At 34.0% G+C, this 19325-nt stretch overlaps 1 protein-coding gene across 1 annotated transcript in view; it reads right to left on the bottom strand.

Moving 5' to 3' along the window:
• The window catches only part of LOC129216023 (myosin-M heavy chain-like), a 58838-nt gene extending 40531 nt beyond the window's left edge, over positions 1-18307 (bottom strand). Inside the window, exons 1-5 of the mRNA XM_054850166.1 lie at positions 17743-18307; positions 14047-14446; positions 9065-9222; positions 6054-6176; positions 5082-5369 (exon numbers count right to left, since the gene is read on the bottom strand). Of these exons, the coding sequence (XP_054706141.1) occupies positions 5082-5369; positions 6054-6176; positions 9065-9222; positions 14047-14446; positions 17743-18045 (1272 nt within the window). The 5' untranslated portion in view covers positions 18046-18307. The remainder of the gene's footprint in view (positions 1-5081; positions 5370-6053; positions 6177-9064; positions 9223-14046; positions 14447-17742) is intronic.
• Positions 18308-19325: the final 1018 nt, after the last annotated feature.

The following is a 19325-nucleotide window of genomic DNA, read 5'->3' as shown; positions in this document are numbered from 1 at the left end:
ATAACATTTCAGTTCATACAAATACAATTCCCCAAAAAGGATAAAATTCTGCTAATTTTTATATATTTGTTTTTTCTTACCTAAATATTATTTATTCACAATGAGCTTCAAAATGTTCAACACAAAATTTACTCAACTTGGTAGAAAACAGATTTTTCTTTCTGCATGCTGGATCGAAGCTCGACTAATGCTCAAAAACTTGTGAGAATATTTGGTAGGGAGCAGCATCAACCTGCTATGGTTGTTGCCTCTACAGTTATAATCCGTTTTGAAACAAGACGTTCTGTCCAGAACTAAACGAGCCTACTTTCCCATATAGCCATACTACTTTCTAGTACCTGAACAATGTTCTCAAAAATAGCTAAAATCGCAAATTGTTTCAAAAATATTTTTTAAATATTTTAAGCTGATTTCTAGGAATAAAATATTCCTCACTTATCTTAAAAAAAAGCAGCACCTTTTAAACAAAGCAGCTAATACAATTTTTTCCATTAAAAAATTCTTTAACAGTTTTCGAAAGGAAAAAATAATAATTAAAATTAATAAGCTTATTAAAAAAAAATACATCATATAAAAAAAAATCGTTTCTTTTTCCCCTGTTGCCAAAAATAATTTTTAAATGAATTACTGCAGTTATCAAAATAAATAAAAACAATAAAATGTCAACTTGAAGAAAAATTTTCATTGTCAAAAAAAAAAAAAAAAAATCGTCTGCGCATATCTTTATGTAGAAACATAATTGACTTCGAGCTTATCCGCCGAAAACAGAATACCTAAATTAAAACTTTAGCGCGAAAATAAAAACAAGTCATATCAACAATAATTATTTAACAGTTAAAACCATAGCTGCGGAGTCGGAGTCGGAGTCTATCTCATTTTGGGATAAAAGAGTCAGAGACGAATATCCAAGAATCGGAGTCAGTCATCTGTCCTCCGTATATAAATCTTAGCCAAAGCTACGAAGTCAGAGTCGAAGTCGGGGAGTCGGAGTCCGATTAATTGTCGGGCATAGGAGTCGGATTCGGAGTCAGGTGCCCCTAAATTCTTGGAGTCGGAATCTGGAGTTTGGCGTCAAGATCTATTTCCAACAAAATTTCTTTGAAAAAAATCCGCCTTCAAGTACGGAATCTACATTGACTTTCAGTTTCCCCGTAGGCGCTAATGTTAAGGGATTTGAACTGTTCAAAATTGAACGGAAAATTGTTCAAATCAAAAAGATATTTTATATACAAGTTTTTCATCAAAAGTTTTTTCCTACAAAATTCGCTTGAAGCAAATTCGCCTCACAGTTCGGAATTGCCTTAAATTTCCCCGTAGGCGCTAATGTTAAGTTTTTTGAATTGTTCAAAATTGAACAAAAATAGTTCAAATCAAAAAGTGAAATATGGGAATGAGGTGTACTCGCCGAGAACTTTCGAACAAAAAAAAAATTTTCAAATCAGACTATTCATTCAGACGTTATTAGGGGGGGGGGGGACAGACAGACAGACCGATCGACAAACATTTTTCCCCATTTCAATACCCTACTTTCCAATTTTTAATTTTTCAATATGTATTTAATTATTTTACTTATTTTTGACTTTTTTTGTTTTTCACGATATTTTTAAGATGCATTAAGCCTTCTTTCATGCTTTTTTCTTCTTTTTCTGACTTTTATTGGGAAAGTAGGCTAAAAAGGACACTGCGTAAACGTGCCCCATGCGTAAACGGGCTCCCTCTACCCTATATTTGAAGTATCTAGGGGTGTAAGTGAACCTAATTTAAGCTTTGAGTAAAACGTGTGCAAATTTCGAACCCTAGGTAGAGTCTTAGGAATTTCACTGATTTTTTTTTTCTTTCTAAATCATGCTGTACAGTTGCACGCTGCACCTACCATTGCTACTATGCTATCTGTCTTGCCCTGAAGCCATGGGCGTCGCGGCCGGGGGGGTCCAAGGGGTCCGGACCCCCCCAATATTTGAGGACCGGACCCTCTCAATATTTGAAAATCGGACCCCCTCGATAATTGTCAAGATGAAATTCATTATTTTGGGGAAATTATTTTTGCTTTGAAGACTTTAAACAGTTACGTAATATATAATTTACCATGTTTAATTCATATCAAATAAAACGAAATGAACATCGAAAAAAAATGAACTAGAAAAAACAAAATATGTGATGTGTATAGTGAACGGAAAGTCGGAACTCGGAAAGTGAACTTCATTGACAAATTATTGCTCTGCTCTACGCACACTAGCTTTAGTGAAGGATGCTAGAAAGGGGATACCTTCTCCCGAGTGCAATGTCAACCATCCATAGTCGAGTCTCCAGCGTATATGCACCCCCCCCCCCTTTTTTTACGACTCTCGTGCTAATAATAAGTCAACAGACGTCAGACGGGGATCTGAGCTTCTGCCCCTTTCTTTCTTATCTCGTTTCTCGGCGCTTCCAGGTTTCTGTTTCAAGTTTTGCAGTGTTTGTTTCGCCGATTCGGTTCAATTTATAGCGACCCCGATGTTTCCCAAACAAAATGAGACACCAGACTTCTTTGGCGGTTTTCTGCAGCTGGCAACAACACCCTGGCCAAAGGATGCACAAAAATTTAGAAGACCACTTAGCTGGTCAAAGGTTAAGTTTGGGGTAGAAAGGGAAAGGAGACGTGTCATTGTTTGACATTATTCAACACGTGGCTTCAAAGTATCTTACCGAAGCGCGGTTTCTCAAATGTGTTTGCGGCATCTCAAATTTGACCAAAAAAAGCGTTACGTTACAGAAAAAAAAGAGGAGGAGTCTAAAAATTAACGTGCAATTTCAAAAGCAAATCGTAAGCCAGCATAACGATGGATACTGTGATGTCACTTCCGATAGACCAACGAAAAAAGAAGCGCAAGATGACCAGAAAAAAAAAGACAGAAATAAAAGGACGTTCCGACAAAAATAAAGATAATTTCATGTGGTCTTTTGGTCTCCTTGAGAGTAGGTGACCTGAAGAGCGCTCCTATTTTGGTAAAAATGCTTTTTTTTTTACATATTCGATTACGAATATGGAGAGGTGGCTTGAAATGGGAAAATGTAGCAAACCTTCTACATCAAATGAACTTTAGCAATTTTAAACAACTGAATCATCATTAACATCCACGGAACCATCTTCAAAAAATCAAAAGATCGTGATAGGTAAGTACCATTCTGTTGAGTGTAATACATGCAGGGGCTCCCCGATTTTATACTATATAGGTGGGGTTACTTCTCGATTTTCCGAATGAAATTCCTAATTACCCACATCACTACATCAAATGAGAATATCTTTTTAATGCAATATTTCGCAAAAAACTACTCGAAATTTGAAGATTCGTCAGAAAAAATTTTCTAGGAAAGGAAAGTTTATGAAAGTTCACAGTGACCTCTTATCGAGTAGCCCCTGAATGCCTGCTAATCAGGTATGCTTTACAGTCAATATTTTGACATTATGAGTCCTATGGGAGCTAATGCGTTCAACTTTCTCTTTTTTTTTTGAAATGTTTCAACTTTTATCAATTTTAATGGAATAAATAATACTCCTTTTAGTTATTAAAGCTTAACAGAAAATTATCCATTAATAATCCTGCTTTACTGAACAAATTTTATTGAAATAACCATTTTAAAACTTATTGTCACGTGTCAGAAAAAAACAGTTCATTTCTCTATCTCTTCCTCATCGTCCGCAGATCAGAATTCAATTATACACCAAATGCTGTTTGTTCTCTGTGTAGGCCAGTACTTTTCAATCTGTGAGGTGTGCCTCTCAAGGCAGGCCTATCACTTAAAGAGGATCAGGAGGGGCACTTTCCCTGCTGATTTTGAGAAATTAGAAATTAATGAAATAACATGGGCATGGTTTTTGTTGTTTTTTGGTTTCATATGTATTGAGTGTATGGAGGATTCAACAAAAAAGCAAAATTCTGGTGCATTTGTTACAAAAATCCTGAAAAAATTAAGAAAATACTTTAAAAGGTAGCATTATTAAAATATGATATTATGAGAGCTAAATTATTTGTGTCTTATTTTATTTTTGTAGTTGTGTTTTTCGTAGGTTCGTGAATGTCATAACGGTGAATTATATACTTTAATTTTTTTAATTAAAAAACATCAAATTAAACTCCTTTGAATCCAACTTGTGCCAAGAACTTAGAGCTGCAGGGTTTATCACTATGTAATATAAAAATTTAATTATACAGTTGTCACGGCTTATATGAGTCACATTTTGTTCTGAACAGCTTTGATTCCATAAAGCGGCTGATTCAATAAAGCTGGATTTCGTTTTTACTGATTTCATTCATTAAGAACGGTTGATTCAATTGTCTACTGTTTCAAAATGTTGAAAATTTGGTGCGGCTACTCTTGGTGTGCCGCCCTTCGTCGTGTAAAGTTGAAAGAAGCTTCAGTGCGCTGAGAAAGTTGAAATGGTATCTAAGGTCAACTAAGACACAAAAGCGGTTGAATCATGTTGCTTTATGCTACATTCACAAAAACATCTTGGACGAAATTGATCACAAAAAAAATAGCACGGATATTCGTATCCCATGTGCATTCTAGAAAAAATGTATTTGTCGGTATTTAATTTTTTTTTTCTTATTGTGTAATTATGTGAATCAAGATGTACCCGTTTAAAATATTGCATTAAATGTAAACCCATTATATATATATATATATATATATATTATATATATATATATATATATATATACATACATACACGAGTTTTTCTTAATGCAACTTGAAAATGATAGTCAGAATGGTCCCCCCCAATAAATTTCAGCTGACGACGCCAATGCCTGAAGCAGATGAGAGTTTCTTGTACCGTCGCCTCAGAGCAACAGCAAGATATCGAAGCCCTTAATGGCAGTAAGATATCCTAACGTTGCTCTCAGACGACTCTACGTTCAAGTCATCTACAAATTTTTAATTTTGGCACTTATACCCCTTTGCTTCTAAGTTCTTCACGTGTCGTCAGGAGCTTCAAAATTGCAAAATTTCCCTTTATTGACAATGAATGTTTTATATTTTTAGTGATGTAGTGTTTCATTGCATGAAATACTATAATACTATTGAAAGTTTTCTCTTACCTCTCTAATTATTTCAAGATCTTTGCCGTATTTGAATTCCGTCTCGACGATCTCTGTGACAATCTCTTTCCTTTCAGATCTTTTTTTATCGCACTTCTTGCACACTAGAGGGCAGCAGTGACTATTGTCGGAGTTGCCGTTTTCCTCCATTTGTTCATCACAGTCTGCGCACAATTCCTCCACGGCATCCGATCGGTGATGTCTACGTGCCACTATCGGTTTCCCAGTTTCGCTTCCAACACCACTATCGGTTCTTTCTATTTCAACAGTTCCGAACGGTCTATTTGCCTAAGTTTTGTGAAAGAATTAAAAAATAAAATATTTTCAGATATCATTCATTGAAAAATCAAAAGTACAGTCATTTGGAGTAACGATCAAGGGATAACGATTTGGAGTCAATTTGGAGTGAAGTGGGTTAACTTTGTGCCATTTTAAATGTTTAAGTACATTTTAGTAAAAAAGAAAAGAACTAAAATAAAAACTGTGAATCAATGAATAAATGTAAGCGTACTTGAAATATTTTTTCAAAATTCTTGTGTCTGATATTTAAATGAAAGTCTAAAAATTTGCTAAACTGGAGGAAAAAAACTCGTGTTACTCTTTTCAGAGAAAATTTATGTTTATAAAATAAAACTATTCGCAACAATAAAAAACGCTAGAAGTACACGAAAATCTTTATACGGAAATAATTTATAATGGGGGAAAAAAAACGTTGTTCTCAACGCTATATTAGTAACTAGTTTTGGTTAATGTAACAGCTTAGGTATTTCACATTTCACGCATTTTTCTAATCCATGGTATTGTGGAAGGGATTTTTTTAAGAGGGGGGGGGGGCGCCAAAATGTTGGAAGTAAGTTGATTAATAAAATAACGGAAAATATTTTAATGTTGTTTAATTTCAGGATTTAATGCTTGCAGTTTTATGCAATTTCAAATAATTATTACAATGTCAATATTCTTAAAAACACTTACTTTGACTGGAGTGTTTTCATCGCTACTGTTGCCAGATCGACTAGTGCTGCTGTTGCTGCTGATTGTACTTGAATCACTGGAGCTACTGATGCTGCTAATTCGAATAGGATTGTTCCGCACATTCTGAAAATAAAATAAAAAATAAATAAATTTAAAAAAAAGCTTTTACTTTCTGTAGAAACTTTTCACGAAACCAAGAAAATAATAACAGGTTCCGTTTGATAAATAATATTATTTTATTTTACAAAATTATACTCTTTCTGCTGCCGTGAAAATGAGCATTCGAAAAGGTGCTGTGTAAGCAATTCAAACAGTTTTTGTATGCTTGCTCTGAATATGCCATCACCTCAGGGCAACAGTAAGACATCTAATCTCAATAACAACAGTAAGATATCCTACAGTTGCTTTGAGACGACGATTTGCTCACAAATTGTAGAAAAAAAAAACATTTCTTAGGTCGTCGAAAATGCATATTTGCTTCGCTTGGGCAGGAGAACCCTGATGGGAGGTCACGGGAGGTCGCTGGAACCTCCCAAAAATGTTTCTAACTCGCAAATTTTATTGATGATTCGGAACATTTGCAGTTTGGAGACAATATTGCAACACCTATTTTTTTTTCTTTTTCAAAATTTTTTTTACTTCCCTTTACAAAAAAGGAAGTATTGTATTCGCGAAAAAATTTTCACTCAAAATTCGGCCTTAATTTCTCTTTTGCTCACCCCCGAATTAATGTCGAGTTTTTTTTTTCAACCCGACCACGTATAAAACACGAAGTATCCATTTTGACATTCCCCGAGTTAATTACAACGACTTTTCTCGTGACGTCCGTATGTACGTATGTATGTATGTGCGTATATGCGGGTGTGCGTATGTATGTCGCTTACCTCAAGAACGGTATGTTCTAGAAAGTTGAAATTTGGTACGTAGACACCTAGTGGGGTCTAGTTGTGCACCTCCCCTTTTGGTTGCATTCCGGTGTTTCTAAAGGAGTCTTTTGCACCTTTTTGGGGTAAATCATTGTTAATTTCGATGTATACTCAAGTGGTGTTATAATTTGGCGGACACTTGGCGATATATCGCCAGTCTTTTGGTCACCAAGTTTTGTCGCCAACTTGGCGACAAATTTGGCGGGTTTTTTTAAAATCTGGTTTCAATTTGGCCACTGCTGGTGATATTTAGAGAGTAAACTATTGAATCACATTAAAACTGACAATAATTAGAAAATGATATTAAATTGGAGTAAAAAGAAGTCATGTGATGCACACATCAGCTCGTTTAATGATGGCTAATGTTCTTTCTCATCAGATGGTATGTATGTATGATATGTATGCATTAGGGTGGTTCAAAAAAACTTTTTTCCAGCTAGAGTCCAGGACACCCCCTATTTTTTTTTTTTAGACTTTCTAATATTATTATGCTGTAAAAGTTTTAGCTTATTACTCAAATTTTAAGAGGGTGCTCAGTGACCAGTTAATTTAACATTAGCCGTAGTATAGAAAATGCCACAAAGTTAGAAACATTTAATTTCCTCAGCTGTTTTTTTGTAAATAATTATTTTATTACAATGTATATGCATATTACTAGTGTATGTTATAATATGGTTTTTTTTTTTTTCAGTTTAATTTATTCTTTAACCCTCCTCCCTATACTTATGAAGTTTGAGGGAGGGGGTTGAGTATCCTCTTTTAGTTGAAATATATATATAGGAAGCTACAATTCTTCCAGTATATTACTATGCACAAGTTTTAAAATATTGAAGGGTGTCCCGTTATCTAGGAAAAAGTTGTTTTTACATGTATTTTTGAACCACCCTAGTGTGCATGCTTATATTTTATCATTCGATCAAATTCTGAGATTCATTCGGAAAATTGCGAACCTATCTACTCCCAAAAACGATAGTTCCGGATGACCCTGCGCTTGAGTAATCCTATAAAAATGGCAATAATGAATAAGGATAAAAATGACAGTATCTGGCCCCCTGATTGTGTTTGCAAATCTTGTGTTGGAATATATTTGACATTACGAAAAGGCAGTAAAGGAATTTTCTTTAAATTTGGAATCTCAACAATTTACTAGGAACCGAAAAATCATCTAGACGACAGTTAAGGAAAAAGTTCTCTAAAAAAAGAAAAACTATGATGTCTGGTGTATAAGAGTCGGCTTTTTAATTAATATCTCCGGTAATTAAAGTTTCACAAAAACGAGGCCAAGCTAAGAACACTTTCGATCAAGTCACGTTTGGAATGAAAAAAGAACTATCAAAATCGGTTCATCTGTTTAGCAGCTCCAATGACACAAATAGACACACAGATACACTTTTAAAACTTATTACCCCATTCTTTTTGAGGCGGGGGGGGGGAATAGGGTAGAAATTGGCTTCTGAAATGGTTCCTTATAATTTAAATATGGATTAAAACCTAATTTAAACGGAATTTTAGAGTCTTTTATTCAAATATTTAAGAATCTTTAGAATAGAAAAGATCCGATTCAGATCCGTCAAAAAAGTAACGGATACGGATACGGATCTTTATTTTCCCTCGGATATACGCGGATACGGATATTCGGAACATCACTAGTTTATACCGGTTTTTACTTATCCTTTTATATTAATGAAATGCGAATTTGAAAAAATACCGTATTCATATTAATATAAACATCTGACATAAACAGTCATGAATTTTTTTGAAATTTATGTATCTTTACGACCATTTTCGATCATGGCTGAAATCCATGATTTTCCCTGACTTTCTAGGTGCGCGTATACCTGATTCACATCAAAAGACCATTTTTAAAAATGTAATATAGAAGAGCTAAGGTATTACTAAAGTTCCAGGAGTTATAAAATTCGACTAGGAAAACATTGTGTAGCGCATGTAATTTATAAGAAATTTATTTTTACTATGAGAAACAAAAAAGATATTTCAACCGTCATTCACAAATAAATAAATAACAATGTTTTTTAAAACAATAATTAACAACATATTCTTGGGTTTTCCTTTTGAATAGTTTACCTTCGTTTGGGAAATTTCATCTTCATCTTCATCCAAAATGTCGTCCTCTAAATTGTCGACCACTCTTTCCTTAGCAACTTCTAGGAACTTGAGAATTTCAGCTTTCGATGCGCCTTCAAAGAAAGAACGACGGTGAACACCAAACGGATTCATCGAAACTGGAAAAACAGAAAGGAAAAAAAAGCAATGTATTTTTTTTTTCAAAACTGTCTACGAAAACAAAATCATTACCTTGTGGTAAAATACATTACAGTGGTTGATTTGAAAAATGGGGAAACTTTAGTGGATATCGCATCTCTAAAATAAAATTCGAGAATTTTCAGATTGCAAAAATATAGCATAGCTTCCCATAGTATAAAATGAAAATTCAGATGATACGTACCCGTACGACACAATATGTCGCTGACATAGATGGAAAAATGAAAAAAAAAAAAAAAGAACTAACAGTGTAACAGTGTATTGTAATATATTACGGGAGAGGGGATTTTATTGATGAGTAAATCTGTCAGTAAATTTGGAACTCTTCCTCCCTTTAATTGAAAAATATATGTGGTCTTAACAGAAACATTTTGAACGCCTCTATAAGCGTGTTTTTTTGCAGGTGGCGGCGGTAAAAATATCTATGTTCAATCATCAGAGGCGCCGACTTGCAAAAAATATTGAGGGGGCTAGACATCACCGGGGGTTTAGGTGGTTATGCAATCCCATGGAGGTCCCCCCCCCCCTCCCTCCCAAATAAAGATCGGATTTTTGTACCTTGAAAATGCCAATTTACATATTTTCTAGTGTTTAATTTAAACAAACAAATGTGACATGGCGTTTTTAACGTAAAACAATCTAAAAAATGGTATACAAATTTTCTAGTTCAACTAGATCATGTCACTTGTCTCAGAAAGAGACAGTTTTCTGTTCTTTTCTACGGGGAGCCGTGCAGTGCCGTAGCGAGGCATTGAAAAAGGTAGGGCACTTGACTTGCATGGAAGGGCACTCCTAGAGATGTCGACTTAAAAATATATATATATTGTGAAGGGGGGGATGTCTTTCCGCGGGAAATTTTCTAAATTTGAGATTAAAAATAGTGAGCTTCAAAGTTTTTTTTAAAGCATTTTAAAGTCATTTAATCAACATTAGAACCCCAAAAACTCGACAAGCCTGATGCATATTTTTTGGCTTTGAAAAAAGGAAATAAATACAAACACGCACAGTATTTTTGTAAAAAGGTAATTTAATTAACGCATGTTTTTTAAGACCAGTTGTCTTTTCATAAGTGATATCGGCTGACATAATCAAGCGTAAATGCAGTTTCTCCATGTCTAGGTCATTTTTGAAAAACTCACTTGATTTTTCAAAATTTGTTTCACTTTTGTTTAATAAAAGCAAGCACTCTTGTTCCACTGCAATGACCTATGTGAGTCCAGTTGATATAAACCGCCCAATAATGCAAGATTGTACCATTTCACAAACTTCAATGCATTGCCTTGTATTACTTTGGGATTTTGAAAGTGTGCAGTGAGCTGGCTTTGTTATTTTCATACTTCTTTGGTATACGTCGATTCCGAGGAAGCGAAAGGATCATCATTTAGTGAAGGTTTTCCTTTTAAACACAATTCCCAAATGCATTTAAAACTATCACGCCTCCCATTTCATATACAAATCAAACCCTCATATATTTTTTCCAGATCAGCAACACTTAGAAGAGCGCCGCAGCGCTGCCCACTAGCAACAGACTTGACCCGTAAGTTCGCACACTGGGACAAATTCTTAGTGTGCTTGCAGCACCGTAACACCATCATTATTCACACCACTCGTTTTCAGTTAACCTGCTTACTACCATAATAATTATTTGTTTTAACTCATTACTGAATGTATTTTACAAGGTAAACTATCTTCAAACAAGGAAAATAAAAGATAAATTTATGAGTTTAGAAATCATAATATGAATAATAATTTTCTTGATTATTGGGGGGGCTCTGCCCCCTCAAAAATATTTTTGAGGGGGCTCGGGCCCCCTCAGGCCCCATGGAGTCGGCGCCACTGTCAATCATTAAATCTGAGTTCTAAATCGGAACAATGCATAAAAAGTTTAGGCAAGCGTATTTTCACGCTTTGCATTAAAAAAAAAAAAATAAATAAATAAAAAACCTGTGACCCTCTTCCTCCAATCAACTCTAATTTGAATTCTGAAACTTTGAATTCAAATTATGTTTTTCGCAATCACGTGTTGCGACAAGACCCTACTGATTAGAGTTATTGTTTCTAGAAATGGCTCCCCCCCCCCCAAGCATTCCCTCCTCCTCGGTGGTTATGTGTGTATTGTTGTGTGTGTGCAGGCTTAAGTGTGTGCACGTAGGCACGTAGGCCTGTGTATGTGTGTAAGGGCGCTCGCGTGTAGGCGAGGGTGTATGAGCATGCGTGTGTAGGACATGGACGCCACCACCCAGCAGAAGTGGATTCCGGCGGACAGTGCTCAGTACCAGAGCAGCCGTGCCGCCGCCGGTGGGCGGTGGTGCTGCTGGTCCAAGCTGAAAAAGGAACCACAACGTCAAGGACTGTCAAATGAGAACAATAAGCAATCGTGATTGCTCAAAAAAAAAAAAAAAAAAAAAAAAAAAAACATGCGGTTGAAATTTTTGAAATTGATTGTTTTTATATTATTTCTATTTATTTATATGTGTTTACGTAAACTACAAAATAATATAAAACAATTTTATGGTTAAAATTTTTAAATGAGTTAAACTATAAAAAACATTTTTTTTAATCCTTCGTCCGTCTGCGGCATTTCTGCTATTAATCCATGAGCAGCCCAGTAGAAAGTGGAGAGGTATAAAAATGTTCATGAAATTTAGTGCCCTTTACAGTTGTCATTAAAAACAATGGCGCAGTTGCTGAGATGTTCACCGTCCATATTATCCTGGTGGCATATAGGACAACAATGCGAAACCTTCACTACAATTCTATGCTGGTGTTTTTGCAAATAGTCGTATCCAGCTATTGGACGAAAGCAGGAATTCTAACAGAACGAGGCAAGGAGCTAGGGATTTTATTACTTTTACTGAGTAGGATAATCTACTTTTCATCCACAGCTGCACCGTTATATAAAGATAGACATAAGACGACAAAATGGTAAACATTTTATTGTTTAAACTCAAAATATCTCGCAAAAAGTAGTAACCTGCCATTTCTCACTTCATCCTCAAAATTTCAGTACTTGATGGAAATGATCACTGCGTGGTTTTTTTTTCGTATATTTTATCATCCGTGACGAATTACATCCCTCTAAAAATATCAAGGAGCATTTTTTCGCCAAGAAGAACAATCGTAGCAATATCTCCTGGTCATACATTACCAATAACTAAATTGGATTATTTCCACGAAACTTTTGAGTGAGAATTAACTTGATTAAAAATATGCTTTAAATGCAAACAGATTTCATAAATGATGCACGGAATTTCTGATAAAAGATCGAGTTATTTAAAGTGTTCGATCAAATGTCAAACGTTAAAATTAAAATATATTAAACAGTGTCTACATTAGTCGACATTTTCTTCATTCTTTTGTTTTCTTTTGATAAATTTTCATTACTTTCAATCTGATTCCAAGTCATTCTCACGAAAATAGTATAAATAATGCTCAAAATTTAAAATCAAATTTCAAAATAACCACCAATAAGTCAATTTTTTTCCTTGCTCTCCTTTTTATTCTGTATTTTCATGTCATATTTGTACTTAAGTAATTAAAAGGACTTTTTTGTTGAAACATGAAGGAAAATAATAGATGTTCCAGCTTCAAATTCTTCAAATTATTTCGAGAAGCGTTAAAAAAATTTTTTTTCCCCAGTAGCGAATGAAATGAAAAAAAAAAAAAAAAAACACCATGAAGCCAATCGTCGGTGAAAAATCTTCTAATAGTATCCTTAGGAACGCTGATCTGATTAGTGAAATGAGTATAAAAAGTCTCTGGATTTTTAATTTTTCTATTATTGACACAATTTTCTGTTGCACTAAAAGAGACAAGAAAATGTATCGATAATAGCTTATTGTCCATGAATTACCGGGTCTGTAGAATAGACGAAATTGTTAATCAGTGAAAGCGTGTAACTGATTTTGCTAGTTATCTTTCATACCATTATTAGAGTATAATGAATCTTAACTTCTTTATCTTCTTTACTATGAAAGTCTGTCTGGATGTCTATGACGCACATAGCGCCTAGACCGTTCGGACGATTTTTATTAAACTTGGCACAAAATTAGTTTGTAGCATATGGGTGTGCACCTCGAAACAATTTTTCGAAAATTCGATTTTGTTAATTTTTTTATTCCAATTTTAAGAACATTTTCCGAAGCAAAATTATCATAAGATGGACGAGTAAATTGCCAAGTTATCATAACGTGGAACCGTAACATGGGCAAGCCAGTTGGCGAGAAATCCACCATGCATTACTTGTAAATATACAGGCGTACCAAAAGATCTTTTAATTTTCTACTACGGGCAAAGTCGTGCGGGTACCACAAGTTACTAATAATAAAGCTGAAAGTCTGGATGTTCCGATGTCTGGATATTTGTAACGCGCATAGCGTCTGGATCGTTAGGCCAATTTTGTATGAAACTTGGCGCAAAATTAGTTTGTAGCATGGAAGTGTGGACCTCGGAGCGATTTTTTGAAAATGTGATTTTTTTCTTTTTCTATGATTTTATTTTGGATTTAATTCCTCTGCACCGACGAACAAGTTATCGTAACGTGGACGAGTAAATTATCATAACGTGGAAGAACAAGTTATCTTAGAGTGGGCGAGCAAATTATCCTAACATGGACGAGTAAATTACCACAACGTGGACGATCAAATTACTATAGCATATTGGCTAGAATATCATCATCCATTATACATAACTATACATAATATACAGGTGAACCAAATGAGCTTTTAATTTTCCACTATGGGCAAGGCCGTGCGGGTACCGCTAGTTCCAAATAAAATATTTACCAGATAAATCCATTGAGGACCCTCTCCATTCCGGCAACTCCTCATAAATAGCCTCTCCACCAACTGAAGCATAAATAGGTTCATCAACAATACCACTAGAGATGGTAACCACAGTGGCTCCGGTGTCGCTATACCTTCGAGACTCGTAGATGGTTCTATTGTCATCGTTCGTACGGGGGAGAGGAACAACGTCGTACAATCCTTCCAACTTCGGTTCTTTTGTTCTAATTGGGATGCTGAGCGTTGATGTCATTCTTTTTGGAGGAAGAGGAGGTAAAGTGTTAGGTAACGGTGGAGGAGATGGAGACTTTCGTGGAACATAGAGCAGGTTACTGTACAAAGGTCCTTCAACATCTGGTACAGGAATGTCTTCTTCATCTGACGATTGGATTTCAGAACCCTGCAAAAGGGAGATGTCAATAAAAATCACTTTCTGGTGTGCATGAAATTTAAAAAAATCCATAATTCATAGTCAATCACTTAAAAAAAAAAGTTTTAATACCTAATTCTTCTAGAAGAATTTCCCCATTTTTTTTTTAATACGTGCTTCGGGAAACGGAAAACATGCAATTTTTTTCTTATATTAACAGGATTATTTATAACAATTTAGGAATATTTAAAAAAAAAACTTTATTACATTGTCGCAATAAAAATTTTGCTGGTTATAACTGAATTTATCATTCTTTATTATTATAATAATAATTATTATTATTTTTTGAAAAACTTCTTTACTTTTTTTCTTTAAAATATGTTCTAAGGAACAAACTATGCAGTTATTTATTTTTAACTGGATAGCTAAAAAAATTTCGAAATGTTTAGAGAATAATCTGTTTTAAAGTTATACTTTTGCTGATCATTGTTTTCTGCAGAATAGTTACAATGCAAAAGAAACAATTTTGTTAATACACAGTTTAAAATGAAACGATGGGGCTCGTATAACTCCATATTTAGCGTTAAAAATTGCATTAATATCGAACACATAATAGTGTAATACTGTAAAAAGGGAATTTATTTAATGCAATCAATGCACGAATTTCTAAACAAACCTTCACCAAAAAAGCTATAAAAGCAATATCAATGCTCTGTACATAGGCTTTCTTTGTTTCTGTTACTTAAAACAATTTTGCTCAACAAAATTTAAAAATAAGAAATGTACTTAGATTGTGTTTTATTACATAGTAATATAAAAAAAAATTAAATTAAAAAATTTGGACCCCGAATGAAGTCGACGATGGGTGTTAAAAATTTAATATCTTGCATTACTTCCGTAAACTGTATTATCAAAAATACAGTTTACTGAACATAAAGTAAAAGATAACGAAACTAAAAAATAATTAAACGAATTAAAAGAACTACCTAACCATAAAATGCAATAGATATTTAGTATTATTTGCTACTGTTAAAAAGTAAATTTTTTCCTAAAAATTACTTTATTATTGAAAAAATATTTTAGTTTTCCTAATAGAGTACCGAATTTAAATTTTGAAATACTATCTTTTACCCCTTCAAAGTTCTGTGCGTTTTTGCAGGTGGGAAATAAAAGTTTCAAATATAGTTTTACTGTACCCCATCCTGCAATATCTTAAGCTGCTAATAAACATTTCATGTCCTTCTTTCTTTTTAATGATCATTTTCCAGTTCGTGTACATGTTTAACTGAATCTGTTCAAGATTCCTGATATCTTCATTCATTTGTTTGGCTTCTGAGTAACGTTTCGTAATCCAGCTGTCATGTTACTTAGGTTTCATTTCAGATTATGTTTCGGGAAGTCCCTTATCCCTTTACTGGTGAAGTAATATTTTTGTAGCATAAGTGCTGATGTTTAGGTGTATGTGACCGACCACAACCGTCTAATTCTCTTATCTAAAGTTGAAAGTTTCCCAATGTTTACAATCACGTTACTGATTATGATTTTTGTCAGTCAACTCGCGATAACTCAAAGCCTTTTAACTCGAATATTCCTTTAGCTCAATGTTTTCATCACCCCCTAAACTCTTGAGAAGGCTTTGACAGCTTACCATAACTCGAACTTCCAGTAACTAGAAGGTTATAGCCGACCCCTTGGGACTTCGAGTTATCGAGAATTGTGCTGTGTTTATTTGTGTAAATATTGTGTGTAGCAACACCACATTAAGCCTTATTACCTATGATTCGACTTATAGGTCGACCTACCCTCATCGAGATTCCTCATATGTTATGAACAAAACTGTAGAATAAAATACTGCAAACACGATGGTATCAGGTTCTCTATGCAAAAAAGTACAAATCATAGGCTTGTCGCGATTGGATGTTTCAAAAATTAACATCTGCTTTTTTTTTTTTTTTTTTTAGATTTTTCAAATTAGAAGATAATCTTAATTTTTTTTATAAATGACGCTTATAGGCTCAAAACTCGACGTTTTTGAAAGAAAAAGATTATGCGATACTTTTACAAAATTGCTAAGAATTCTTAGCAATTTTGAGAGATTTTTCAGATTTTATGCAAAATGTCTTCTTTAATTTGAAGATACATGCAGAAAATCTGCAGAATTTCTCAATTATTCAAACTTCAAACAGCGAAAACCCTATGGTTTGCCCATTTTTGCGTATACAATCCCTTACCGTTGTGTTTGTACAATCTTTATCTACATTTTTACATACAACCTTAGAGGAAATTCGATGAGGCTAACCTAACTCGAATCTTTATTACAAAACTTTTGAATGCAAAAGTTCGATTCAGGTGCGTAAGACACTCCACCTCACCAATAAAAGATTAAATATAGTTAACCTCTTCAGCCATGAAGTCCACGTACGTGGAATCTCATTTCATTGCTTCATAAAAAGAATAAAGAGAAGGAGGAAAAGGTTGGGTGTTAAACCTTTGGCTTAAGTCCTATTGACAATCCTAGTATGTTAATATTTAAAACGGTGGTTATGACCAAGCCCTTCCCTGCTTAGGTTTTGGCTACCTTACTGTCTCGTAATATTTAAACCTAAGCCTGTGGTTGGAAAAAAAGTACATTTTTTTTGAAGTGAACTACAAGTGTCTTTTTCAAAATGCAGCAACTACGAACTACTTTTGATATGTAGTCGCTACTTCGCTACTTTTAGGAAAAGAACTTCTCTGGAGTACACAAATTAATTAGTGATTAAAAAAAGTAGAAGATCGAAAGAAAACTTCGCTAAAAGCTGTGTTCAGAATAATAAATTACCTCATTCAAACACAGAGTATCATTAAGAGTTTTTCGTACATACTTTTGGAGCAAATTTTTCATAGTTCAAAAAGTTCAAGAAATTTATCAAATATTCATCATTTCACAGAAAATCATGAATACTTCTTTTTATGTTTGCTCTGAACAAAAAAAAAAAAAAAAGAAAAAAAAAGATAAATTGCACTTACTTCTAAAAGCTAAGCAGTCATCACTTATTGTACCACTAACTTTACCATTGCAGCAGTAAATTGTAGCTTTTCCGATTCATATCGGTTTCGATAAATTAAAATTTTTGTTTTTGTGCTTAAATTTGGCAGTCAGTGTACGTATGAAAGCATCACTATTATTTTTTTAAATATTTTACATTCCTCTGAAATTATTGATGACATACGATAATACTGGTACAAAAATACGGGAAATTATTAATCTTTATTGTTATACTTGTTTTAAATTAAAAAAATAAAATACGTAAGAACAAAAAATCAATTTTTAAAATTATGTTTACCTTTGAATTACTGACGTTTACGGTGTTGTGAAACAGTTCTTGGGACTCACTATTGTTTTTTCGATTTAGTTGTTCATGATTTGTAATAATAGTACAAGTAATGGATGTGTTTTGATTGCTGTTTCTATTTTCCACCCTATTATCAGTGCCATTTCCCAAAGTGAGAACAGAAGTATCATTCATGGAATTTTTATCATTGGAAGATTGAATTTTCTTAGTAAAATCTTCGAGAAGATTGTGTTTTCTTTCCGCAAATACATCAGATGGATTCGAATGCACCTCAGTTTCTGCGGTATCATTCATTTGCTGATTTGAGTTCTGTCTGCCTTTGAAAGATTCGGAGTTACAGTTAAAGTTTTCCGACACTGTATTGAGGTCTTTAGGACATTTTTCTCTTGCAGAGGAATCAGGAACTGCTGTTTCACAAAAATACTCTTCTTCCTTTGACGAATAATTTATGTCCTCAGCTATTGATGGTTCACCAGAATCCGAAGACTTCCCCCGCGGAGAGGTGGTGGCCTCAAGACTAGCGGCGGGGGAAGGCACCCCGTTTTTTTGGAAGGTCAATTGATTTTCTGGCTTCGTTGAGCGAGTTGAATCTATAAAAAAAGACAAAATGTTTAGTACAGTATATTAATTTCAGTAACTTACCGCTCTATAGCCAGGGCTAAAGCAGAAATACATGAAATACAAAGCCAGCTCAGTCATTCCAGCCGAGGACTGCAGTTTCGTGCTTATTAGCACTCATCAGCCCGGCATAGAAAGTGACTGAACTGGAGGTGGAAAACTCTTTGGATAATTCTTTTAGATTTATGAAATTTTTTTTTTTATCTTTAAGACGAACAGAGTATTCAATCTACACAATATTGTAACTGAAAAAAAATCTGCTGTATAAAGGTACAGACACTTTTACGAAACGTAATAGAATCAAGCAGAAATGTTCAACTTCAAAACGTGATCGACTATTGGACTTTCATTCGTATGACCACTGTCAATGTTACTCAGTTTTTTTTAATCTATTCTCGTATAAAATAAACAGCATTTTCTTCTATTTGCATTGAATTGTCTTTCTTTTCATTCGGAGTAAAATCTTTTTTGAAAAACTTTTGCTTTCATAATACCCAAAAGTTTGCCGTTGAATTTACGTTGCCTGAAAATCACAAGACTCGCTAAGGTCTCACTGAATGATTTTTTTTATATATACTCTCCTTGGTGTATGACAAGAAAGAGAAAACGTCTTTCCAAAACTCTATCTGTAAAATAACATGGAGATTTTCTGTCTAAATTACAAAGAGAACTTGCAAAATTAAAGAATTAAAAGGTGTTGTGAGTAAAAGAGGAACAATTCTTTTTCGTTACATTTTTAATATGATTGAAAATAAAAGTTCTTTGATCTTAAATGCGAGTAGTTACTGGTGACAATACCTATGACACTGAATACTTACTTTTTCAGTACGTAGGAGAATGTGGGGAAAAGTGAAATGGTGAAATATTTACTCTGCTGCTAGTGCCACCTATCAAGTAATATTTTTACTACATGTGTAATCTATTCCAGTCAAGAAAAAATTACCTATGAAAATCAA

The sequence above is a fragment of the Uloborus diversus genome, chromosome 2 (assembly GCF_026930045.1).
Source record: "Uloborus diversus isolate 005 chromosome 2, Udiv.v.3.1, whole genome shotgun sequence".
Taxonomy (NCBI): Eukaryota; Metazoa; Arthropoda; class Arachnida; order Araneae; family Uloboridae; genus Uloborus; species Uloborus diversus.
The sequence above is the reverse complement of the archived record's forward strand: the minus strand, read 5'-3'. Positions and strand labels throughout refer to the sequence as shown.